Source organism: Phoxinus phoxinus (genome assembly GCF_949152265.1).
Source record: "Phoxinus phoxinus genome assembly, chromosome: 11".
Classification (NCBI taxonomy): domain Eukaryota; kingdom Metazoa; phylum Chordata; class Actinopteri; order Cypriniformes; family Leuciscidae; genus Phoxinus; species Phoxinus phoxinus.
Genome location: NC_136886.1, coordinates 7,820,908 through 7,848,484, shown reverse-complemented (window position 1 = coordinate 7,848,484; position 27,577 = coordinate 7,820,908). Strand labels below are relative to the sequence as shown.

The 27,577-nt window shown below is 36.9% G+C and overlaps 1 protein-coding gene across 1 annotated transcript in view; it reads left to right on the top strand.

The window, feature by feature from the left end:
* Window positions 1-27,335, top strand: part of chl1b (cell adhesion molecule L1-like b) — a 46,890-nt gene extending 19,555 nt beyond the window's left edge. Inside the window, 23 exon segments of the mRNA XM_079628379.1 lie at window positions 66-236; window positions 528-572; window positions 974-1,085; window positions 2,284-2,468; window positions 3,069-3,200; window positions 3,911-4,054; window positions 4,947-5,058; window positions 6,382-6,548; window positions 6,635-6,794; window positions 6,881-7,005; window positions 7,395-7,496; window positions 8,610-8,807; window positions 8,991-9,061; window positions 10,519-10,741; window positions 12,981-13,096; window positions 13,281-13,364; window positions 13,366-13,434; window positions 13,436-13,487; window positions 14,456-14,578; window positions 17,830-18,006; window positions 23,698-23,829; window positions 24,858-24,930; window positions 26,055-27,335. Coding sequence (XP_079484505.1) covers window positions 66-236; window positions 528-572; window positions 974-1,085; window positions 2,284-2,468; window positions 3,069-3,200; window positions 3,911-4,054; window positions 4,947-5,058; window positions 6,382-6,548; window positions 6,635-6,794; window positions 6,881-7,005; window positions 7,395-7,496; window positions 8,610-8,807; window positions 8,991-9,061; window positions 10,519-10,741; window positions 12,981-13,096; window positions 13,281-13,364; window positions 13,366-13,434; window positions 13,436-13,487; window positions 14,456-14,578; window positions 17,830-18,006; window positions 23,698-23,829; window positions 24,858-24,930; window positions 26,055-26,256 — 2,975 coding nt within the window. The 3' untranslated portion in view covers window positions 26,257-27,335.
* The last annotated feature ends 242 nt before the right edge of the window (window positions 27,336-27,577 follow it).

Below are 27,577 nucleotides of genomic sequence, written 5' to 3'. Positions count from 1 at the left end.
TATGATATCGAGTGTTTTGAGCCTCATTCAATTATTTCTCTCCTTTTTTTTTTTTAACATCACAGGTCTACAGCACATCGAGCAGGACGAAAGAGTATCAGTGGGTCTGAATGGGAACCTGTACTTCTCAAACGCCATTGAGACTGACAGCCGCAGAGACTACTGTTGCTTTGCTGCCTTCCCGCGCATACGAACCATCGTCCAGAAAACTGCCATGTCCGTCGTGGTCAAAAACAGTACGTTAAAATACACATTTTCAAGAGTTTGATTGCATAACGTGGTAATTTCTTTACACGACCAGCATTGTTTTTTTTTTATACATGCCGGCCATGTGCATCTAATATACATCTCCAGTGTCTCATGTAGTCAATCTCCAAGCGCTTGCTGGACCTCAGCAAGTCAGCTTGGTAGATATTGATACTTCCTGTGATGACTTGTTGGTGTATTTCATGTCCATGTTATCTCTTGTTTTAGTTGTTTTTGCATTGCCACACATATTTTTATTTGTCTCCATTTCTTCATCCAAGACAAGTTAATGAAGGACTCAGTCTCTGGTAGCGGCAGAGGTTCTGGTGAGTGACGTTCATTAGAGATGCTACATGGGCGTAGAGCAGCTTCTTTGTTTTTAATTAGTTTTGATTAATTATCTCATTCCATGTCACATCATACTTGCTTACTCTTTAGCCTACATTTGCAAATCTCAAAGGTTTTCTCTGATCAACTGATGGAAATAAATCATAGGTTCATTCATAACTTATTCTCTGTTCTGGATCACAAGTGTATTACTTGTATGTTGACATACTTCCTTGAATTATTCATTAATGTAAAACAGTTGCAGTTATGTTTGGTGATACTAATGCTGCAGAAATAATTATATTATATTATATTATATTATATTATATTACATTATATTATATTATATTATATTATATTATATTATATTATATTATATTATCTTTTCACTGTTATAAAGCAAACTCCCTGTTGGAGAGGAAGCCCCGTCTACTGATGCCCACAGGATTAAAGTCAGACACATATCGGGTGAAAGGTGAAGATCTTCAGTTGGAGTGCATCGCAGAGGGGTTGTAAGTGTCATTGTCTAATATGCATTATTCATTTGAATTTGAATTTTGAATAATTTGAAGTCTAATTTAGGAGAATGGTATTTGTTTCAATAATATCACTTGAAATGCATTTAGTGGGAATGCTTAAATGTAGATTATTTTAATATTTTTATTAAGAGCATTTAGATGGATGCATCAAAAATACAGCTATACTAATATACATTATTAAATAGTCTATTTGATCATCTAAACATGCTTTTTTAAAAATGGATTTATAAATCATATTAGCCTATATTACTTTTTTTGACATGTTTTAGTTGTACGTTCGTCTAACTTTTTTTTTTAATGTTATGTTATGTTATGTTATGTTATGTTATGTTATGTTATTACTAGGGGTGTAACGATACCCACATGACACGATTCGATACATATCACGATACTGAACTCACGATGTAATATTATTGCGATACTCCAAGACATATGATAAAAGGTTAACAAAAAATGTACTGTTGATTTAAAATGGTAAAAAATTGGTATTACATTGTGTGTGTAAATGAATATGCTTGGATTTAGTGCTGGAAAACCAATGCACAGGACAATAGAGACAACATAATAAACATATTCATGAAACTTAAGCTGAAAACAGAATTATTTTAGACAAATATGCATGCACTGTCACTGAGTGACTAGATATATTTTAAATAATGTAGGCCACTTTTTCTGGTAACATAAGATATTTGGCATTATCAGGACCCACAAATATTCCCCCATTGCATTCTTATACATTATATATAATAGTTTAATGTAGTATTGACATTTTTTACATTAAAAATAATTCTCACACAGTCATTTTTATTTTGGGTGAACTATCCACGACCACTATCCATGATACATATTGTTGCGTTTTGTATTGCGATATATTGTGACACGATATATTGTTACACCCCTAGTTATTACTTACTACTTGTTTCAAAACGTTCAGAGAACATTCAAAAGTTACGGTATGTTCCATAAATGTTACATTCCTATTCCCTTTTCTCTAATGTTCACATAACCAAGAAAAAAATATTTAAAAACTGGACGTTTTAAAATGTCAGGGAAAGTTCAGAAATAACATTTTCATAACTTAATGGAAACATTAGCATAACGTTCATAGAACATATTTTTGTTTGCTGGGTAGACTCTATATAAATGATCATCACTACCATCTGTCTTTCAGCCCCACACCAAAGGTGGAGTGGGTTAAAAAAGGCTTCCACGAGCTTCCAGAAAGGGTCGTGGTGGAGAGTCATGGGAAGTTGCTCACCATAGAGATGGTAAATCAGGAGGACGATGGGGAATATATGTGCAAAGCCAAAAATCCCAATGGAGAGGTTGTGCATAAATTTCATGTTACAGTAGAGGGTGAGTCACATTATTTAATCTCAATAATCTCATAATATAACCACAGTAAATATGCCAGTGTGGCTTTATAAACGGTTCCATATCATGTATGCATTTAAAGTCACTAATGGTAAAAGTTCGCCATCTTCTGTCCAAAGACAAGAAGTGCTTGCAGGACTGTTTCAGGACAATGAGAAAAAGAGTCCTACTATAATGCTCATTGCTAAATTACTATACACATTCTAAGGATACAATGGCCCTTTTTAGAACAATTATGCTATCATTACAGATTACTGTTTATAGTTTATATAAATATAAGTCTATATTTTGTCTTTGTATGTATTTTCATCATGTGCTTTTTCAATACCCTGACCTTAGTCGCCATATTGAATAAAAATACACAGATAAAAATTAGGCTGTGAGGGACAGATATATCATTAATAGTGTCTATTTTCAAGCAGCAAGCAAGGTCAGGGCACACACACGCCATTTGTGTTTAAACAACAATGAATATTAGGAAATATCTGAGTGCTGACTGCTGCGATTGACTAATCAAAATCATGTCATGTGTGTATAATACATTGTTTTACTGTACATGAGTCGGTTATCTTGCATGAACAGAGCCTCCTGAGTTTGAGATTGAGCCTCAAAGCCAGTTAGGGACGATTGGAGCTGATGTGGTGATCAAGTGTGTCGTGAAAGGAAATCCTAAACCTACTGTTGCATGGAGAGTCAACGGCCTACCGTTGAACGGTAAACATTTATAATTCTTATCTCAAATTACTCATCAACTATTCATTAACAATATAAAATTCAGATTAAATGTGACCCTGTATCACAAAAGCAGTCATAAGTCGCATGGGTATATTTGTGGCAATAGCCAACAATACATTGTATGGGTCAAAATTATCGATTTTTCTTTTATGCCAAAAATCATTAGGATATGAAGTAAAGATCATGGTCCATGAAGATATTTTGTAAATTTCCTACCGTAAATATATAAAACATTAATTTTTGTGAGTGAATGTTTAGATTATTTTGCACCCTCAGATTCCAGATTTTCAAATAGTTGTATCTCGGTTGCATCAAATGTAAATATTGTTTGTAAATGTTTGTTTGTTCAGCTTTCAGATTATGTATACATCTCAATTTAAAAAAATGTTTACCAATGTGACTGGTTTTGTGGTCCAGGGTTACATATTGTGCCTACTAACTTCAGAAATTGTGATTTTGACAGATTGTATTATAACATAATCACCAAAATGGTGATTATAACTTTCTTAATGACCTGTCAAGCATTGTATGATGTAACAATGTTTGTTAATGAAAATTATAATTAAGTGTCAACTATTTTTCTGTCTTAATGGGTGTAACTGCATTGCAAATATTCATTTCCAAGTAATATTTTTTATATATCCTGTTACAGTTTTAACAAAACATTTGACCCACATTTTCAATTTCAGAGGTCCCAGCATCCAACAGGAAAATCTTGAAAGATGGCACCATTTCCATCCACAACGCAAACCCAGAAAACAGCGCTGTTTACCAGTGTGAGGCGGCAAACAGACACGGCACCATCCTCGCCAATGCCAACATCATGATTATGAGTAAGCAAACTGTACTCAGCTGTGCAGTGTATTGAATGGATTTTCATTCTAATTAAATATGATGTCTTCGCATTTTGAGAAGAACTATAATCTAATATTGTGAACAGAGCTCCGCTGGAGCGGGGGTGAAATCGCATTTCGGGGGGGGCTCAAGACTATTTCTGACTATGATTCCATATGTCAGGCTTTAGTTTACAGTGTTCAATGCAGTTCAGAGTACAGCAACACATTTTAAGCATGGTTTCCCTACCAATTTAAGACAGACCAATCCAGAAATTATGGGATATCCGTGGTTTCATTCAGTTTTGGCCAAAAATCACATACAATGACCATGGTGTTGCCTGTCCGTGAACAAGCATCTGTTTTTTTGTTGGTGTGGACACTAGGCCCATAAGCAGCGGTGTGATATGGACGGGTTTGTTCAGAGAGCGGAAGGTCCTCATGATTGCACACAGGCTTCAGGGTGGAGCTGTTCTGTCGGTTCTGATCTCCAGACACACTCTCCCTCAGGCAGCCAGACGCTTTTATGTGCGAACAATTTCGCCTTCCTCCATTCATATTCAGTTGCTCTAACCAAAGCATGTGTTGCTTTCATCTGAGAGATAAAATAAGCTGCTAAGGATCCTTACTTTTAAACAAAAAATAAGAAAAGGGAAAAAATTTAATAAAATAAAGAAGACAAAAACATAAATCTCAATTCTCTCTCTATAACCCTGCAAACCCGCTCACCTCCCCCGATAGAACAGGAAGCTGCTTTTCCAAAGACAAGGACTTTTTTTTTTTTTTTTTACTTAACTGATAACAACGTGCATCACAAGACGAGAGATAAAGAGACTAATCCAATCGTGTTTTGTCATGTTTAATGGTGCAATGCTGATAACTCTCTCCCCAGACATCCAGCCCCTGATCTTAACAGAAAATAATCTGCAATATATGGCAGTGGAGGGGAAAGGTGTGGTCATGCACTGTAAGGTCTTCAGCTCGCCAGCCGCCAGTATTACGTGGTGAGTAGAGCCTGCTGTAGTGGAAGTATGTGTACAGGCCAGCAGAGGGCAGCACAGCTCTGGAGGGTTACCGCTGCAGTAATAGAGTGTATTTCGTGTGGTTTTGCACTGGTGAAGCAGTTTACTCAAGGGTGGGGCCCTCAGGCTGTGTTTAGCACTGTGATAATGAGGTAAACTACTCATGTGGATCTGTAAGTGTGCTACTGTTAAGTTAAAGCAATAACAGCACAAGTGTTGACTGTGGTGACTCATACGAGAAAGCAAAGTGGAATTTTCAGCAGCCATTACTTCAATCTTCAGTGTCACACAATCCTTCAGAAATCATTCGAATATGCTGATTTGGTGCTCGAGATACATTTCCTTATTATTATCAATGTTGAACACAGTTGTGATGCTTAATATATTAAAAAAAAATCAGAAAACTTGATGCTTTCAGGATTATTTGATGAGTAGAAAGTCAAAAAGTGCAGCATTTATTTGGAATACTAATCTTTTTTAAACATTATTAATGTTACTTTACTATCACTTATGCACTTTTTTTCAGTAATTTTCAGAAAGATGAGATTCATGTGAACACATGGATAACTAATAATTAGGTATTCTTTGGAAACTGTCAATTTAATTAAAAAAGTATTTCATTTGCTAATCTATGACATTTCTCTTCACAATGTTGCGTTCAAAATATCTTGGAGTGGAATCTTACAGAAATGCTAAATAATGTCCTTTGCTTATAAATAATTGCAAATATGTCCTTGATTTATAAATATCATTACACCACACAACATAATTTAAAGGGTTAGTTCACCCAAAAATGGAATTTCTGTCATTAATTACTCGTGTCGTTCCAAACCTCCATTCATCTTCAGAACACAAATGAAGATATTTTTGATGGAATCCGAGAGGTTTCTGACCCCAAAAATATCTTGATTTGTGTTCCGAAGATGGACGAAGGTCTTACGGGTTTGGAATGACACAAGGGTGAGTAATTAAGGACAGAAATGTCATTTTTGGGTGAACTATCCCTTTAACAAGATAACCACTATGAATACATGTCCATAACATGACAAGCATTACAAAGCATAAACTTAATGTTTCAAGGTTTTTTTTGTGTGTGTAAGCATTAGTACAGTTAAAATGTAATGGTGATTAATTGGGTAATTAAAAGTGATGTACCTTATACACTAAACAGTTGATATATCTATCAAATAATGTGGCTAAGTTCTGTGTCCTGACTCATATTTTTAATTAAGTAATGAGAACACCATTATGCACACAATTGGCACTGTTTCCTGAGAATGACCCAGTTGGTGTATGGTTACACAGGAGTAAAGCTGACAGTGCCAATGCAGTGGAAGGAGAAAGGTTTTCTGTTCATGAGAATGGTTCGCTGGAGATCCACAACGTGATGAAAGAGGACATGGGGGAGTATTCTTGTTTCGCTCAAAATACCGAGGGCAAAGTTGCCATTGCTGCAACACTTGAAGTCAAAGGTAAGAGAAGTGGTTTACTAGATTCAGAAAATTAACCAATTTAGGACATCCCCATAATCCAAAATGACTTTTGTTTTCTTTGTCAGATCCCACCAGAATAGTCGATCCTCCACGTGATTTGCGGGTTTTGGTCGGAACCACTATCCAGTTTTCATGCCAGGCAGAGTCCGATCCTTCCTTCGGTGATGACTTTGAGATCCTCTGGGAAAAAGATGGCATGATCCTCAACGGCAGCGAGAATGCACGGTGAGATAGACAACACAATGTCGTTCTTTCTTTTACAATAGTGAATGTCAGAGCTGTCTAATCAGTGTCTTCCCTGGTGTCTATAGATATATCCTGGACGATGGAGTGCTTGAGATCATTAATGTGAGCTTTGGAGACCAGGGCTTATACGTCTGTGTGGCCAGAACACCGGTTGACCAAGACATGGCGGTTGCGCAGCTTTCAGTTGTGGGTGAGTTATGTGCTTTTAGTCCTTACAGTTTAGAAAAGTGGAGATAGACGCAAGGTTTGAGGGCTGAAATTGGTTCAGCACACGGCACAGGGGGGATTTGGCTGCCAGCTGTGTCACGACTGGAATTATATCCTTAATAAGACAGCACCACATAGTATTTGTTCAAACGAACTAGCTGGAGACACGACCTGGCATGTTTGAAACCAGCTGGAGTCATTTTCCAGGCCCAGCCTCCCTCTTCTCCCTGTCATTTCCTTCTTTTCTTCTACTGTCCCTAAAATGTCTATAAAATGGCAACAAAAAAGCAACAGTATCATGTAATGAATCTGATTGAAATCGAGATGCTTAATCGATTGACAGCCCTAAATAAAATGTGTTGTTTTCTTTAGATGTTCCTGATCCACCAGAGGATGTGATCCTGTCTGAACATAATGGGAGGAGTGTGAAAGTGCAGTGGATTCCAGGAGATGACCATAACAGCTCCATTACTGGTAACATGGTCAATTTAAATGATATGTCCTGAGTAAAACCAGTTAGCCCCTTATATTGGCCCCTTATATTGACAAATACCATTACATATTTAAAACAGTAATATCCTATACTAAACCTAAACTAATCTTAACAAACTATATATAATTTGAAAGCGTACAATCTCTAGTTTACATATTTGGTGACTGATTTTCAAAATAAATTACAGAGGAGCCGTAATTTATCAATTTGCAACAAGAATATTTTCATACTCCTAAGGCGTGTTCAGACCTTTATTTTGAAATAGTGATGAACATGAAAAATCATGAAAGAATGGTAGAAACCTCAGTTTGTTTTCATGAAGATTCAAAAGATAGAATCCATTTAATTGTTTTAGAAAAAAAGGGTCTGAAAATGTTTTAAATAATAATAGATTCACCATTTGTGATGTGGCAGCGAGCTATAATGCACATACATGTTCTTTTGTGTTTTAGAGGTTGAGTTAATTTCAAAATCTGCCAAACTTCCAATACTACTTATGAATAGGATGTCTACTTCATACATTGTATGGAAATTGTAAAAATAATTGTTCAGATCACTCAAACAAAATAGAAATGGAGGCGCCCTTATATGGGCAGTAATGTCAACTAGTGAAAAAGTTTGTACTGCGCCCAAACAAAATCTCACTGAAAGCTTGTTTTTTGAGATATCAACCTAAAATTTGAAACACAACTTGTTCAGATTTTTGCCATTGATGTTTTTGCATTTTTAGAGTCCACCAGGTTTTGAAAATATATATTTTATATAAAATATGAATAATAATTTTTTTTAACATTGTACATTTTCATAAACTCAAACTTCTATAACTTTTTTTCTGTTTAACTTTCTTAATTTATTTCACTTCTACAAAAAGCCAAATGTCTCCTTTAAAATAAGACCAATCTTACTCTATATTCCAAAGCGTTCCTGAATTACAACCATTTAAGTTCGGAATGTGCATTTTCATGTCTATTAAAATAAAGGGGGGTGCCGCTTAAGGGTTTAATTTAGATTTTTCAACATGTACATATTTAAGGTTTGAAAACCGATATTATGTGGTCTATGTGCTGACAGTTCTAATTTGAAACCGTGTGCAGAGTTTGTTATAGAGTTTGAGGAAAGCCAACATGAGCCGGGCAGCTGGAGAGAGATTCTGAGAATACCTGGAAACCATCAGTCCGCTCTGCTGAAGCTCCATGGACATGTGGACTACCGTTTTAGAGTCTCCGCCATCAATGAGGTCGGAAGAGGTTTGCCAAGCCAGGCCACTGAAAGATACAAGACCCCAGCATCAGGTACCTATACGTCACCTCCACAGACAACAGTGAGCCCAACTGAACTTTAAAACATCCCAACTTGTGAGATAATTGATTTTCCCTGTCGTTTAAGCTCCAGTCTATAAAGTGCATATTTCACAGGCCATTTTTCCACTAACAATTTCACCTCCAACAAAATCCATATTTCTGCTCTTTCCAAAGCACCCGACAAGAACCCAGAAAATATCAAGATCGAAGGTCATTTGCCACATGAAATGGATATCAACTGGGAGGTACGATGCTAAACGTTTAATTCCAATAGTCTTCAAGAATATCTAAGGTTCAAAGCACTGGAAGGGCTGCACAGATAAAGAAGTGCTCTCAAATACAGAATTTCATTTAGTTCTCAAAGCGGGAGAGCAAACTAACAGTGTCAGTTGTTAGTTTCCAATTATCGATAAGCGTATTCCCCGAGATAGGGGTTTTTGCATAGAAAAACACGGCTATCTCCATCGCCGTGCTGTTGGGAAAGTTACAAAGCCCTGCAGAAATGGATCTCTCTGGACACACGTTCCCATCAAAAGGAGCCCAGAGTGAGTCTTTGATTAAAAAGTAAAAGGAACGGGATGCATAAATTCTGATTTTCACATAAAGGTGAACCTCTTTTACGGTTTCTGGGCTATTATTCGGCCGCCTTTTCATGCTAATACACCTGTACTTTTGTAGAATTATGAGGATTTTCATTGTTAATGGTGGACTTTAATGAGTACTTGCATTTTATTCTGTCTTTTGCTGCAGGACGATTGTAAAAGGAAAGTTAAGTGATGTACCTCGGAGCTGTTAAAAAAAAAGTCAATTGTTACATTGTTTGACATCAAGATAAATTGCTAACAATGAACCAGGGCTATGAGCCGTTTACCAGAAAAATATACCCTCATGGGAAAAATGGATTATACAATTAATGCATTATATAATTACTATAAAACAGTCCCCATAAATGGTTGTACAGCGAAAATTGAAAAAAAAAAATACACTTTTTGTTCAGTAAGGATGCATTAAACTGATTGAAAGTGACACTAAAGACATAAATGTTTATATTTCAAGTAAATTAACCTTTCTTGTTTCCTCAAAAATATTAAGCTGTACAACCGTTTGAAAACATTGGTAATAAGAAATGATTCTCGAGCACAAAATCAGTATAATGAAAGATTTCTGAAGGATCATGTGACACTGAAGACTGGAGTAATGATGCTTAAAACGTAAAGTTATTTTAAACAGTAATGATATGTCATAATATTATTGATTTTACTGTATTTATGATCAAATAAATGCAGCCTTGGTCAGCAGGAGACTTTCTAAAACATTTTAAAAAAATCTTACTGACCCCAAACATTTGAACAATAGTGTAAAGTATATAAAATGTCTCATCAGAATTTTCGAAATCATAACAAACAAAGCATGAATATATATATTCAGGGATGTCTAGCTGAATTGCTACTAGCCACCTTCAAATGCTCAGTATATCAACTTATTCCTGGAAGGAGTGTAAAAGTTAGCCATTCTGATTGTAAAGGTTGATTTCAGCCAATGTTTGCCTTTTTTTGTGTGTGCAATACGTGCGGAAGTTCTATGAGCTCGCCCTCCGAGGCTGAGACAATATAAACAGCAAGCGTTTGAGCAACTAAATGCTATTTCCTTTGATTTACTGTTTCCCGTCAGCTAACTGAGCTCTTTCGTACTCTTGTCACAGCCGCTGTCACCTATTGAACACAACGGGCCTGGTCTGGAGTACAAAGTAAGCTACAGAAGACAAGGCAGCGGAGAGGACTGGACGGAGCACATTGTGAAGAGGCATTCGTTTGTGGTTAAAAACACCCCGACGTTTGTCCTTTACGAGATCAAAATTCAAACCAAGAACCACGCGGGCTGGGGTCCGGACCCCAAAATAATAACGGCGTACTCAGGAGAGGATTGTAAGTAGGAGCAACCGCCATTGTGTCTGAGCTGTGGGGATGAGTGTGCATTCAAATAAGCCAATACCATTCACATTTCACTCACTGTCAAAGCATTGTGCATGTTTACCTTTGAGAGCGTACAAAGAAGGTGAAGAATTTGAAAGACGCATCTTGTTTTTTTCCCCAACCTTTTCTTTGTCTGTAAGGGTCTTGTTACATTGCAGATGCCTGTAAATGGAAAGACCCACCCCCCCTCTAGCGAAAGTGTGTGACGAGAATATCAACACACCTAGAGGGCAAAGAATGCTGATGAAATACTGTCTTGCCTTTACACAATATCCAAACGGCAGCTCTGATACGCCGATTTGTTTTGCCTTATTGAGGATATTAAATTGCACAAGGGGGAACGATTTCCTCACTCGGAGTCTTTGTAGACTAACAAATGAAATGTTATCATGGCTATGAGCTATTTACATTTGCGACTATAATTATTCTCTTGCCTTCAGTTTTCTTTTGGAGTTGCCCTCCCGATGTTATCTCAGGTCACTACGTCTCTGTGCAATACGCTTAGTTTAGTCCCCTTTTTGCTCTCTCTCTCTCTCTCTCTCTCTCTCTCTCTCTCTCTCTCTCTCTCCACCTCTTTCTTATTTCTGTCTTATCTTAGCACATGTTAGCCAGTGTTGGGGAGCAACTGATTCACTCCCCAAATTAAAATAAGCAAATGAATGCTAAATCGCGGTTTTTGCACCTGCATATTTCAAGCTGAGAAACCTTAAGGAATAAAAGCACGGTTTATACTAGTGAATCAGTTCATATATGGATGATGGTTCATGTAAATTGCCATATTTTAAAAATAAGTCACCTGTTTGAATCCCTGCATGGCGGAGTTGTATCTTTCTAGATTCCTTAATGATCCCATTAATGATTCTTTTAATATGTTCAAGGAAAACATATCTGGGGGGAAAAAATATTCATAATTAATGACTCAAAATTATTCATAAATGAATCATATAATGTTCGTATAATTTTTAAATTTGATTCGTAAAAATGAACCAGTTTATTTGAGTCATTCATTCATTCGGGAAACTGTACACGACTGCTGACTACACTGTTTGAGCTGCATGTTTCTGATTCACACAAAAAGTCTTATAAGAGTCATTTGTTCTGTAATTGGACAACACTGGTTATGCTGACTTGTTTCATGCTGCAGATTCAGGAACAGAGTTAGACTACAGGGAACTCAGTCAGAATATTTTATTAACATTATTTTTCTATCAAAACAACATAAACACCTACTGTATATACTCTACATTGTTTAAATGCTGAATGTATTAAATATATTTTACTTGCATGAACATTCAGATTCACATGAAAAATATTATATATTTTTCTTGTTGCAATGTTTCATCAATATGTGTGCATATTTAAGTTTATCAACAAAATTCAACACCAAAATTGTGTATGAGATATGGGAAAGAGGCTACATATATTTTAAAAATATATTTTAGATACAAGTCTAGCTCAAGGATAAAAAAAAAAAACAGTCATGCATAACATCATGTGTAAAACCTTATTTGATACCAGGGTCAAAATGGACTGGAATGCAAAAGTGTAACATATTTATTTAAATGGTTAAATAACTGTTAACAAGAACTGTTAATGTTACAGTGTGTCTCATGTATGGGTCATAACCCTAATAGTTATTTATTTAAAAAAGATTGCTTCCATCAATATAGTTTGCTATACATTTTGGTAACTACCTTTCCAAAAGAACAGCTTAATTCAAGTTTAACTATTTTAATTGATCAGTAGCTTAGCTTGGCAAAGTACAGTTTCAACATTGTTTCCCCAACACTGGTGTTTACCAGGATTTATTCCATTATAATCTAATCTCTTCTTATTAGCGAGTGTCATATATGTGAGCTTGTGAATGGTGGAGTGTTGTTTATATAGATTACTTAGATTGTGTATGGTAAATAAGTGTTATGTAGGCAATTTGCAATGTGTTTGATAAAGAAATGTAGTTACAAAGCATAAAAACAATATTATAGTCCATAACTCCATGTAAACAACTATTACTCCCACCACAGTTTTTCCCATGATTACCCACAAAATTACACCACATTTCTTGGTCCTTATTTCGTGGATATAGCTGAATCTAATTCACTGACATTATTTTGATGTAGGAACAGTGTAATTTGAAGGCAGCTATATAGAGCTATTTGTAATATTTCGTTTGCATGTTATTCGTCCATAGTCCCCTCAGCAGCTCCAGAGGATGTGGCCGTAGAAGTGATGAACAACACCATGGTGAAGGTCAGATGGGACCATGTTCACAAGGACAAACTCCATGGACATCTGGGGGGCTACAGGGTAATTCCGCACCAATGTGTCTTTTGCTTTTTAGCCACGGTTTAACGGCTAATGACCCCTTTTTGTGACCTTGAAGCTCCTCTTGTTTCCCAGCAAGCTGTCAGAGCCTATCCACATGTATTAATCCGTGACTCATCAGCTGTCCCTTCACTATCTACAGACTAAACTATCTTCATGCTTACAGGTAAGCTGGTGGAGGCTTCGTAGTCTGCTGGACTCAAAGAAAACACACGGTGACAAACACACTGCGACGTTCTCAGGCGAGAGGAAACCATGCGGTAGTCACAGGGCTTATGCCTTTCTCAGAATACAGCCTCATTGTCATGGCCTTTAACAGTTAGAGGAAACGGGCCTGGCAGTCATTCGGTCAGCTTCAAAACCCCTGAGGGAGGTGAGTGACGAGAAGATGTGGGAATAATTCAGCTAAACATAATTAATTTGGTTCTGAGAGTGATAAATAAGATGGAAATAGTTGGTTTACCCAAAAATGGCATTCTGTTTTTTCATGTGACTGTTCATGTCACAGCCAGTTTGAATATTTGCAGATGAAAATGGGATTTAAGACCTTTGATAGAGGGGACAATGTCTTTCACTGAAGAAAGAAAGTCGCAGTTTTGGAAGAAATTAATGAATAACACTGCCTTGCGTCATATTTGCTGAATGAAATCCAGTACTTGTTTCTTTTTTTGGGTGCTGATTCCAAAAACAGTGCCTGGTTTGCTCTAGAACGCGCACAAAATATGATGTGCTGTTTGTAGCATTTGAGCTTTCGACAACTATTTGTAAGGTGAAGAGGTCTTGCATCATCCCTTAATCACCAGAAAAACTGCCACAAATACATGATCTTCCTCTGAGCCGATTTTCACATACAGTATTACGTCATTTTATGCCTAATCATGATTTCAAGGTTAGAATTATGGCCAGTGAGAGAAGAAAAGGCAAAAATGACCTAGATAATTTCTGCTACATCTGTGGATGTTTTACTACATAAAAAAACAGTGACATATAGATGTTGTGGGGGGGGGGGGGGGGGGGGGGGGGGTTTATGTAAAACATATGTGTCCACTCATTGCAACTTATACACATTGAAACCATTTCAAAGAAACTTTTGACTTTTGTTATGTTAATAAATGCATTAAAGCCGATATATATATATAATTGTAAAAAAATTGATATTTTTTTCTTTTTTTAAACTGTACTTGATGGAAAGTTTTCATTGATATGTTTTAACGTCATTTAAGTAGGTAATATTAGTCCATTTTGGCATTATGTAGGGCTGTGTAATGGCCATTTGTGTGTGAAATGTTCCTTTAAATAATTAAAATAACCTGTCAACTTTCTTTCTTCCACCACTTTAAGTACCTGGTCAAGCAGCTGCTTTCAGTGTTTCAAACGTCCAGAAAAACAAGGTCACCTTGACCTGGTCTCCTCCAGTTGACGCAAATGGAGTCCTAATCGGCTACATCCTCCAATATCAGCTAAGTATGTGAACATTGCATTTCCATTTTGTTCATAACCCTCGCTACATCTTTCTGTTAGGGTTATGTGCATGGGGTTTGAGTAAACAGCTTTCCTGGTATGCGTTTCTGCCGTGGCCCATGACACAGCAGCATTACTGGTCATTAAAACCACAAACCACTGGATTTGCACTGATTCATTTGTATGTCTCTTAAAGGGCCAGACAACAGAATGCAATTTTTTTATGGCACAGAGAGCAATAAAAAAAGCTATTACCCCTGTGTCAACATGTTCCCCATGATGCAGATTCGGATTTGGACATATAAAAACAGCAAAGTGTTATTTTATGGTTCACGTCTCATTACATCGAGTGATGCCTACGTCTCACCACTAGGAGATATTGTTGTGCCACCTACCTTAGGGTTGGCAGCTGCATCTTATATTCAACAGACACTTCAGTATTATGACTGTATAGGACCTCAATAAGACAGTTGTATTTGCTAAATGATTTATGGAAAACAATTACTTTGACTTGTTTAAGTTGCCTCACTCAATTTGCTTATTTTTATTATACAGGTCCTGTTATACTGAATTGAATGCACACTAGTGAATTGAACTGCTATTTACTGCATGCCGTACGAGTGTGCTTTTAATTAAGATTTACAGTGAATAAGACCGCTGATTACGTAGCGGGTTAACAATGCACTTCGTATTAATAGTTAAGTGATGCACAATAGGGAAATGGGAAACATTGTGAAGCGTATCTCTAAATAGCAAGAGGTATTTTTCAGGATTCAGGGTGTAGATTTTAATATTCAAAGTTTAATTGTAAGATTAAGCATAATTGTAGCCGACCACATAAAACAAAACCAATCAGAAGCCTCACTAACTGAGGCAAGCATCCCCGCATAAGGTAAAAGCAGACAAGCCTTGTTAATACTAAGGCCGCTACACTAAGAAATTATTTATAATTAGTTTTTTATTAGTGTTTTTGACTTGTTTTCCAGTTAAAACATCAAAAAAATTATTGAAACAAAAAATATGCTTAAAAATATAATTTGCATAGGATATTAAGACTTTTTCATAGATTGTATCTTGAATGTAAGTGTGTTTTGTCTTAGTGCACTGACAGATTTGTTTTCTTTGTTAAACCAGAAAATAAAAATAAAAAGTAAAAATAATTGGAAAAGTATTGTTTCAAGATTTTTATTCGATATTTTAATGGGAAGATTCAACAGAAAACTTGTGAAGAATCGTCTTTCTTTTTTTTTATGCCTACTTAATGTCTAATTTTCAGCAAACCAGTTAGACTACTGGGTGAATGACCACAGCTAATTTATATTCACGAAATAGAAGGTCTGCCTCTTGTCTAGCAAACGTATTTTGTCAGCCGAACCATTTTGACCTAAAATATTTACTCCCTAAGGTAATATTTCATTGATTTAAAGGAATAGTTCACCCAAAAAATTAAAAATATGTCATAATTTACTCACCCTTGTTCCAAACCTGTATGAGTTTCATTCTTCTGTTGAACTAAAAAGAAGATATTTTGAAGAATGTTGGTAATCAGACAGTTGGCAGTCGCATTGACTTCCATAGTAGGAAAAAACAAATACTATGGAAGTCATTTGCTAGTCAACTGTCTGGTTACAACATAATGTTGTTTGTAACAACACAAGAGTGAGTTAATGATGACAGAATTTTCATTTTTGGGTGAACACAATATTGAACATGTCTTTCCCATGAACTCTGCACTACCTATGTGCTGAGATTGTCTAGACCAGGGTTTCCAAAACTGGGGTTTGCGAACCTCTTGTCTGGGCGATCATGGCACGTAGGTAGTGCAGAGTTCATGGGAAAGAAATGTATGACCCGGTATACCATCCTGACACCCTTCATCGCACTGATCCTACACTGTTCTACATACATCGTATCACAGTATAACACCAGGCGGGGCACGCACACCGCTCAACACGCAACCAGATCCCAGCAGGAATGATGACGGAGCTGATTATGATGCGTACAGTCTGGAAGGCCTCGTCAGCTAATTGTGTTTGATGCTGTGGCTGATCATTGAGGCCAAGTGTCAGGTTGCGTATTAAAAGAAGTAACATTTTCATCAGGAGAGCTTGCTAGAACCATTGTGTTTCCCTTTGAAGTGGGCTCATTGAAGTCTCCTTGAAGAAAGTGGCGTGTAAAATGCTGGCGAGAGAGCACACAGCTGTACCCATCGAATGGAAAATAGCAACTGGGATTAAAGAGCCACTGCACAGATGGCCTGCAGCCAGATCCAACTACGCTGAAATCACACGTTGTAAAACTTGCACATTTTGAATTACTTATGGATGATTCAGAACTAGTTTTTTTTTTTTTTTTATGTGTATTTGGCAGATAATTGAAGAAATGAAGAATCAAAACATGTTGCAGGGCAGACTTAAACCTGTTTAAGCTGCATAAGCACAATAGCTCAATAACACATGCACATGAAATTATATTTTAGTCTGCAGTACTCAATTCGGGATCCAAGTCCTGACGGCCACTGTCAAATGCACACATTGGTATGTGTGTGCATGATCTGCGAATAACGCTTGTCCCTTGCTGTGATGCATGTGCGTGAAAGGTCAAATGCAGTTCTTGCCAATGCTATTAATGCAAAGACAATTGGTCATGAGTGAATGCAAAAAAATAATACTAATAAAAAAATCTGGTTTGTGTCCAAATTTGTGTCTTATATATAAAATCAAACAAACACTGCCAAGAAAAATCTTTCTTGGCAGTTTTTTATATGTATTCATATTTAACTTTAGCATATCGGTTGTAGTTGAATTTTAGTGCAGAAGCTCAGAACAGTTTTGTAAGACAATATTCAAATATTCAATACAACTATTCATTTATATATTGTGAAAAAAATTAATATGACATCCACAAGACATAGTAGTGTGACAACCTTGTTGTCATTATACAGAAATGTGGGTATTGTGACAATCCTAGTGCAGGCTGTCAGTCTGTGTCAGTAAAAAAAAAAAAAAAAAGAGTTGAATTTGACCTCTGGCTGACTAAACACATCTGACATTTCAATGACATGGCCTTCCTGCTACCAGTCCAGCTGAGTGACCAACCATAACATATGATGAACACATGTCGCTTTGCTGCGTATCTTTCTTTCTCGTTTATAATCTGTGCATTCTAATATGTGGCGCTACTGTATGTGACTTGTTTAGAAATGCACCATGCTTTTGCACTGACGGTATGCTCTGTTTCCTTTTCCTGTTTAGTAAATGACACAGAAGAACTAGGTCCTCTGATGACCCTCAACATCTCTACTGATAGCAATAAGCAGCACCTCCAGGACCTGGAAGCACTGAGCAAATACAAGTTTTACCTACGGTGCTGCACGCGGGTGGGCTGCGGACCAGCTGCCACTGAGGAGCGCACCACTGTCCCTGAAGCAAGTGAGTACGGGGTAGCAGCTGCTCTGGGGTGGGGTCGTCTCCGGGGAGTCAGCCTGTGGCGTTCCAAAGGACAGGGAATCTGCCTCTCTGACATGGATGACCAAGTTGCTGTTGTTATGGGCATCGACCCGGCGAATGCAGGGGACATTATTTCGACCTCCCATCTCACCAAGCTTTTCATATGCCCATCTAAGCATTTCTTTATAGCTAAACAATATCATAACAGTGCGCGACTGGGCTGCATTCATCACTGTCTTGGAAGACCAAGCGCTTATTGATTTGAGGGTAAAAGCTCGCCTGCAAAAAAGGAAGAAGAAATAATATGTTGCCTTTGGGGATGGAAATGTTGAATTGTTATTAGTACAGACGTAGAAAAAATACGTTGGTAATCAACATCCAAAAATATATTAAAAGAAAAAAACCGCACAAGTGTGAATTTACAGCACATTTATCATGATTAATGGTTCACGGCGACATGCTTATCATCGGCAGTTAGCGGATTGTTGATGAAGTGCTGTTTATTTCCGTTTCACTGAGGGTTCATATAGGAAGTTGTATTTAGGGAAGAAATATGATCGAGATGAAAATCCCAAGGCATAGTACAGATATTTGGCAGAGTAATAGAAAACAGTCAAGAAAACAAATGACTGCTCTGATGTGAGGAGAGATATCTTTACGTGTCAATGGGAAACAACCGCATACAGTAGACTTAAACATGACCAGCATACATCAAGAAAATCAGTTGATTCCAAATACAGATATATAGTGAAAATGTGTTTAATTAAAGCATAACTTGGTGTATGAGAATTATAATGCTTTATTTTAAAACTATTTCCATGTGTTTCCAAGGCAAAACCATGTTTTTGGCCACAATCATTGTGAAACCATTGTTTTCTTTAATATATCTTGGTTTCCATGCTCAAACCATGGCGTACATGAATATGACATCAATTCCGTGGTATTTCCATCTGCAACATCGCCATACAAATAAGACTTTCAAAACCCTTTTTGTAATACTTTCATATTTTAGTGTGACATTTAAAAGTATGGCATCATATTTTTAAATACTTTTCTTCGTTTCTTGCTATTGCATTTTCGCTTTAATGCTTTGGTAACAGGCACTGCTGTCTTATAAACAAGCTGTCTTATGAACTAAAGTTGCTGTGATCTCAGTGTCTTTCTGTCGCCCTTGCAATATGTCTTCTTCATTGCTTTATTGCTTTTGTTTTGCCAGCTTCAACAGATGTGGCCTCTTTCAACATCAGTATGAAGTATTCTGTTTTCTTTAGCACTAGAAATAGCTAGCACACTAGACTAGAGGATACATTTTTAGCTGTACTGTAGAAATCTATCTTGAAAATGCATGTGTTCATTACGAGATAATCATTTCATTTTCGTGTGCTTTTTTTTTTACCCTGTCCTTGCGTAAGCCTTCCATAGATGTGCGGTCTTCCATAGATGGTTGCTAAATTAGATCAATCTCACTATTAACCTGTCATCTGCTCTTATGTTGGTAGATTAAACTAATTGATTTATTCCATTTAATCCAGTTCAATCCAATCAAAATAGTCCTTGCATAATACTATGGTTCAGCTAACACGGACTATTTTTATTTTGCATTGAGCATCTTCATCACAGGAGTAACTCTCTCTCGTAGAAACATCACATCAGTTCAAACCGTTTAAAACACTGTCTTTTTTCCAGGAAAACCCGGCTCACGATTTCCTTCAAGAAAAAACACTGTTTCCCCTGTGGCTAATGCAACTCTTTCTTCTATAGGTACTAAACCACACAACAGCAAGTCTGAAAAAACAAATGAGGAACAAATTGGGCTTTTTTATGCCGACGGTCTCTACAAATATTCAGTGTTGTAATAATGGAAACACGTTTGTTTTAAAGGTTTGGAGCCTCATACGGTATGATCATTAAAGCTAGATTTATTGAATTTAAAAAACTGTAAAAACGGTAATATCGTGAAATATTATACAATAAGATTGGGTGCATTTACATGATACCGTTTTCAACTAAAAGCTGAACGTTTTTGAAATCGATACCATAATCGTCTCTGTGTAAACTAGCCTACACTCTAAATAATGCTGGGTTGTTTTAACCCATATTTGGGTCAAATAAGGACAAACCCAGCCATTGGGTTACATTTGAAATAAAATATTTTAACCCAATGTTTAGGTTCGTCTAGCCTGGCCTCCTACATACCTCCGCTCAATTTTCATTTTCCTTCAGTACGTCGTCTGGGTTTGCGGCATATTCGCGGGTTTTCTCCGGCCAATTTTTACCGGTCCAATCAGCGAACAGAGGGAGGGGCTGAGAACGATGACGTTGAGGTCGTGCCCTACTTTGAGTTGTAGTTTCGTCACGACCAAACGTTAGTGATTGGTTATGGCAGATTCAGAGTGGCTCTGGGCAGATCCAATAGTTTTAAACATCAACAGAGGACCCGCCTTCAAGGAAGTTAACGCTTGTCAATGGAGAGAGGCCAGACTCTGTACAAATTAAATGTATGAGAGTCTGGTAGGACCAGGCTAGTGTTCGTCCATATTTGACCCAAATTTGGGTTAAATCAACCCTCCATTTATTAGAGAGTACATAAACACGCATTTGTGAAAACGGTGACATGGACATGTGGACATGTTCAGTCTATAGGTGCATAGTGTTTCTTTACGAAGTGACATCGCCAACTACTGGCCAGGCATACATAATACAGCGTTTTTAGTCATTTTCACGGATACGTGTGACATTTTTCAAAAACTCAAAGGAAAAATTTGTACAATTATACATATTTTGTAACAATGCAAAAAGTCTTTACTGTCTCTTTTGATCAATGTAAGGCTTGCTGAATAATTGTATTTTGTAAAAAAAAAAAAATCTACGGACCCCCAACAATAGTGTACTGTATAGTCGAAGTGTCGAGGTCTGATTTATCGGGGTTTATCGGGGGACTGAGGAACAGTGCTGATGTTGCACAGAAGTGTCTGCTAAGTGGATAAGAGGAAGCCGTTTAAATTCAGCACCACAAAAGTGGCTTTCGGGAGCAGCCTTGCAGGGCACGTGTGGCGCGAGCTTTCCTCCCTCCCGCTGTGGCGGCAGATGCGGTCTGACAAACCTCCAGCTAGCTCGCTCAATATTTATGGCGCCATTTCTGTGTCAAGCAAAGGTGTCACACCGCACCGATGATTAACGCAATTTCTACAATAACAGGGTGGATGGAAGCGCATCGCGATTAGAGGATGTCATTTGAGCATGCGGCGATGGGCAGGATAGACACGGTCCTTCGGTGCAGATGGATTCCTGAAAAGAGCCTGAGAATAAATGTGTTCCATTTGCATGTTTTGCCCAAAGGGAGAGGTGTTGGGTGATTGAGATGTGTGGTAATGAGTTTTGACAGCAGACAACAGTCTGCCTAATTGCTACACCTGAAGGTGATGAAAACACAAGTTATCTGTGATTGATATAGCTCCGGTGGCATGCCGTGTAGGTAGCAATTGTCCAAGTCCAATACTTTTGGCTTCCTGAATAGAAACGGTTCAGATGTTTCTGCGGCTCTCAGAACTCGGTGACTGCGTAATTATTACTCAGCGACACTGTCTAGAATTATCTCTTATAATTTCATCTTATTTCGCCCAGTGTAACGAGCACATCATTATTTCAGGCCGTTAATTAGTCATTTAATTACAGAAGACTCGCAGCTATGTTTCTGATGGAAATTAAACCACACTCCATTCCACCATCTGAAGATCCGCCATTTGTTTGTGACATCCCATCACGTTAATTTCCTCATGCCATGTCCTATCCAGCCGTGACTCTCGGGTTTCCAGCGACAAGTAATTAGTCTGACCACAATGAAAGTAAAAGTCGCTCTGCGACGTAACAAAGTCCCAGCCAATATACAAACATTGAATGTTTAATGCTGCGTTCACATGACAAAATTACAGTAATTATGAGAGTAAGTAGAAAACATTCTCATGTTTGTCAAACTGCTAATTACTTGAATTTTGTATAAACACTCCAACTTTTCTTACTTCACTGGTGATGTCATTCACTACTAAAATCAATGTATTTAAAAGGTTGTGGAAAAAACTTTACATACAAAACATTATTTTGTATATTTTTAGCATCATGTCTGGTTAGGACAATATCACAGTGATACTGTTTACATTTTCAGTTCACTGCGACTTGACAGTACATCAAATATTTAAAAAATATGGCAATGCCAATAAGCAGCATTTCCTTAAAGTAATGTCTGGCGAAGTTCATATATTACAGTGAATGTAAAGAAAATAAAGAAGTCACTCTTTCTCCTTTCTCCCAAGTCTAACAGTATCTAACAAGCAACCCTTCCTTGTGTCATTTACAGTACTAACCCTCTGTCATTTCTCTCTTCTCTCAGCTGTGTTGAATATTAGCACCTCAGTTAGTCACAACTTTGCAAATATCAGCTGGATTCCTGGTACAGAGCAGACGGAGTCAGAGTTATATGTTGCCTTTATGAACAACCGTAAGCCTTTCTTACTGTTCTTCGTCCTAGTTTTTGTAAACTATACCACAAAGTTCAGTAGTATTTCTCTCTCCTGAAAGTTCATTAGTGATTTGTGTAGCCTTTAGATTATTGTCATAGATTTATTAAGTACATTTTAGTGCTGTCAAATCGATTATTCATTATTAACCGCATGCAACTAACAAAAAAGTTTGTTAATATATGTGCATGTATGTATATATATGTATATGTATATATATATATATATATATATATATATATATATATATATATATATATATATATATATATATATATATATTGTGTGTGTCTGTGTAAATATATTATTTAAAAAAAACTTAATTTTATTTGAATCTTTAACTATTTGACAGCATTTATATAGTCATATTTGCAACTGAATATTAATAATTTATATGATATATGAAAATATTTATTATAATTATTAGGGCTGTCAATTTAAGCCAGTTACTGATTTTGATAAAATTAACATCTACCTGTAGGTTAAATTTTCAATTGCGTTTTCTAAAGAATTATTGTACCCAAATGAACATGTTAATTTGGAAGCCCTAATAATTGTTTACTGTTTTGTCTATATATAGGCAGTAGAGATTTGTAGCATACTAACACCACTTCACCTATGCACGTCTTGTAGGTGAAGGTAACTGGAAGATATCCGATGCGCTAAACTCTTCTAAGACTTTCCACATCATTGAAGGGCTCGAACCTGGGACTGAATACACAGTGCGTCTTATGACTAAAAGCTGGGTTGATAATTCTAGTATTTTTGAAGACGTTATCAAGACCAGGGCCAAAGGTGAGGAGAAAATAGTCTCCGAGATGACAGAAATGCGAACCAAAATCGTCTTTTGTCTCTTCCTTCCTCATCTCATCAAGAGTGCAAGCAACATCCTGTGATAAAATGATCGTGAGTGGTGTATGCCATGTCCATCCCAGAGCATGTGTTCTGTGGACTTGATCAAAGTAATTATGCTTTATCAGCCTCTTCCATTGATCAATTAGACATGCAGTCTGGCAGTTTAATATTTATACGAGTGCATTCCCATTCTAGAGTTTGCCTGGTGTCTCTCATTTAGTGTCAGATGTTCTCAACATTCAATGAAGTGTCCTCAGTAAATATCAAATTATGGTTTGGCAAGTGAATGTTTTGTCTCCCACAGGTCTGGCCAGTATTCACGGAGGCATCTCTAACCAGGGATGGTTCATCGGGCTCATGTGCGCCATAGCTCTGCTCACTCTCACGGTGCTCATAGCCTGCTTCGTGAACCGAAACAAAGGCGGAAAGTACTCCGGTATTCTCTCACACAATGAAACTAATCAGTTGCTGTAGAATATTGCACAGCTCTTTTGTGAACGTGAACAGAATCTTTTAAAAAGCTGTCAGATAACACAAGAAAACCCTAACAATTGTCTAAACTCGCTGGAGATTTTCTTTTAAGAGTGATAAAGCCAAAAGGTTTAACGAGAAGTTAAAGAACACACTGTAAGTAAGAAGGAAAAACAATGTATATCAAATTTACACTTCCATTATCACAGTAGCACATGAAAAGTGTTTTTAAAAAGTGAAAAATACATTTATATTTAGAACATTTTGCACATTCTCGTTGGAGGCTGCAAATTGGGTTCAAATTCAAGGTGCTAGCCAATAGCATTGTTGCGTTCTAATTGGATCTCTTAAACCACTGTCACCTCTACAACTGTCATAGTTTTCTAATTACTTTACAGAAACAGCATGAGTCAAATCTGTTCATTTACATGTGTTAATATGAATGTGCAGATGTGCTTGCTAATGATGTATAATAATCGTACATTACCTATATATATATATGCTATATTGTCTATAACGTTAGACGAATGCATCACTATTATTTATTTATTTGTTCAGTTTTCTTTTTTTTAAATATATATTAAATGCATTGACTTTTAAGGGACTGAGCTTTTGTAAAATGTTCTACTTACCTTGTATTAAATACTATATACTAATTTTCAAATGTTTGGGGTCAGTAAGATTTTTTTTTTTTTTTTAAATACTTTATTCAGAAATAATTCAATTGATCAGAAGTGACAGTAAAGACAATTATATTTACAACATAAACACAGTTGTGTTTTCATGTTTTATTGAGACTTTTCATAAACATAGGGATTTTTATACTGTACAAACGCGTACGCTTACGCGTACCAGACCCCTAAACCTATCCATACAGAAAACTTTCAGAATTTTCAAAAATCATCACTTAGTATGACCTATGTGTGTTAATAGAAATATTAACAATGTTTGTTAGTCTCACTAAATTAAGGATGCTCTCTTGTGTGTTTTCAGTGAAAGAGAAAGAAGACCTGCACCCCGATTTGGAGTCCCAGGGTATAAATGATGATACCTTCTGTGAATACAGGTATTTCAAACCACCACCACCAGGATTTACTACTCAAAGCTCACATAGTGGCAGAATGACGGCAACCTCTGACACTGTTTCCTTGTAATTTGTGCATTTTTTCTTTGGTTTGAAAGCCAGCACCAAACCAGCCTGAGCTCTGGACGTGCAGCAAGCTAAAGTAACCACCACACGTATGTGCTAAACAATAACAACAAAACCAATGTTGTTCACACATCAATGCCATTGATGTGTTCCTGTTTCACGTGGTGCTTTGTGAGTAGCTAGTACACATGTAGCAAGTTAGAAACAATGGCTCCGCTGTAAATGTGAAAACGAGGTTGTATTGAGATCGAGCGAACAAAAGATTGCCCGATAGGAAGATGGTAAACAATCCGGGTTTAGTTGAAAGACACGTATCTTCGGGCCAGCAATAAATGCGTTTCCTGTTTCATTAATCATTCCGCGATGCAATTTAAAACAATCTCTTCGAGGACAACGTTTGTAGTGACAATTGTAAATCTGAAATATTTTGAGCAGATCATCCAACTTAAGACATGTTTATGATAAATGAGGTTGAACTCTAGATGTGCCCGACTCCGTGTCTTACATTCCAATATTTGAAACACTTTGTTTCATACAGACATCCAACTGTGTGAATGCATGAGCTTCACAGTTTGAGGGAAGTTAATGGATGCTTAAACTCACCCATCCTCACACAAGTTTTAATATTTATATCATATTAGTCCTTTTAAACAGTATAGTTTTAATAGAACGCACATACAACACATGTATGAACTGTTTATGTCATATGAACTACTTTGATGATATTTTATGACACTTTTTGTGTACCATTTTGGAGATTGACAGTCATGGTCACTATTAAGTTTATAGAAAGAGTTCTATAAAGAGTATTTAAAAATACATTTTTGCATTCCATAGAAAAAAAAGAGAATGGGAAATGGGTTTGGAATGACGTGTGAGTACGGACATAATGACAGGATATGATTTGTGTGAACGTGAACCCATGAATTATGTAGCTCCTCAAAATCTAGTAGATGAAGGTATTGGATGAGCATTAGGCCAACCAAATTTAACAAGGACAAAAACAGCCAAACTCAGTTATATTTCCCTGTCTTACACAGCGATAATGATGAGAAACCACTGAAAAGCAGCCAGCATTCGTTGAATGGTGACTTGAAAGGGGGAGAGAGTGGAGACAGCATGGTGGAATACGGCGACGAGGACACGCACTTCAACGAGGACGGCTCTTTTATCGGAGAATACTCTGGACGCAAGGAGAGGGTCTCCATGGAAATCAAGGGAAACAATCAGAGCACAGCGTAATGGACCACGGACAATTTATTTGTTGGACAAGCTCTCACAAAAGGTCAGTCAAAAGGAAGAGGAAGGAAAAAGGCACAGCATAACGGCACCCGAAGGACATTTTTAAAATGAATGTGTTATTGTCAAACTCTCAGTCATACTCACATAATTTTACAAGGCTTAGTTTGTTTTGCGTGCTGTAACTGATCAATCATGCCAGTTGTGTATACTTTTGTGGGGTGTTTTTGTATTAAATCTTTGCAAATCGTTGGCGACCATGGAGCTGCCAGAAGGTTTGCTTTTTTTATGTAAATGCAAACTCTCTAAGAAGATAAACACTTGTTTTCTTTGTGTCATCATGTAGCCAAGCACGTTTTGTGTCAGGGTATGAACTTATTATTTTTATTTCGAGGCAAATATTATTGATATTTTATATTTCAGATACTGTATACTGTGCATTCATTAAATGTGGGTTATTATGTGTGTGAAGGAGTTGTTGCTTAAATAATCATAATTTCCAAAAAGCGTAAGGCAACGTAAGGGTTGACTCACAATTAGTCTCACATGCTTTTTGAACATTTTCACATTGAACTGATTATAATTAACAGTTCGGGCTATACTAACAAGCTGCATAGCCACATTCAGTACCACGTAAACCCTATACAGTGAGTCTGCTGCTGTTAACCTGCTAGCCATATTTCAGTATATTATCAAGCTCATACTCAATGTTCATACGTAAAAAATAAATAAATAAAAAAACGCCTCTTTTGCCTTAGAATGACCTTGATGTTCTGGTAAGTATGACGTAACAAATCACATTATCATTGAATTCCGTGATACAGGGTTGAAATTCCAAAATTCCGCATTGGCATTCCATCCAATGAAATAGTTTTATTCATAAACGGACATTTCAGAAACTCCTTAATATCTCCAGAAAACGCAGTTGTGTTCATGTTTGTGTATGTTTTTTTGGAATGTTTCCACATCGAGTCAAACCCAGATTCTGTACAATGTTTCTGTAAATTCTGTTTGCATGTTTAAGGATGTTGAATGAGGTTTGTGTGCAGATTTGACATTAAATTGTATCATTTTTTTTCTTCATCTTCGGTTTGCTGAATGCAGCATCATGGCTTTTTTTGCTTTTTGAACCTTCAATGCTGATTAATGCCGAAATGCACACATCCTATTGTGGTGTTTTTTATGAACGTGCAGGAAACATTTGACACGGCTTTCATTTCCGAGGCCCATTGCTGGATGCAGGTAAAAGCTGACTGGGGATGACAAGGACTTTAAAAAACACTGGAGTTAACGCTGCAAAAAGTATTGGATACTGCAGGCAGAG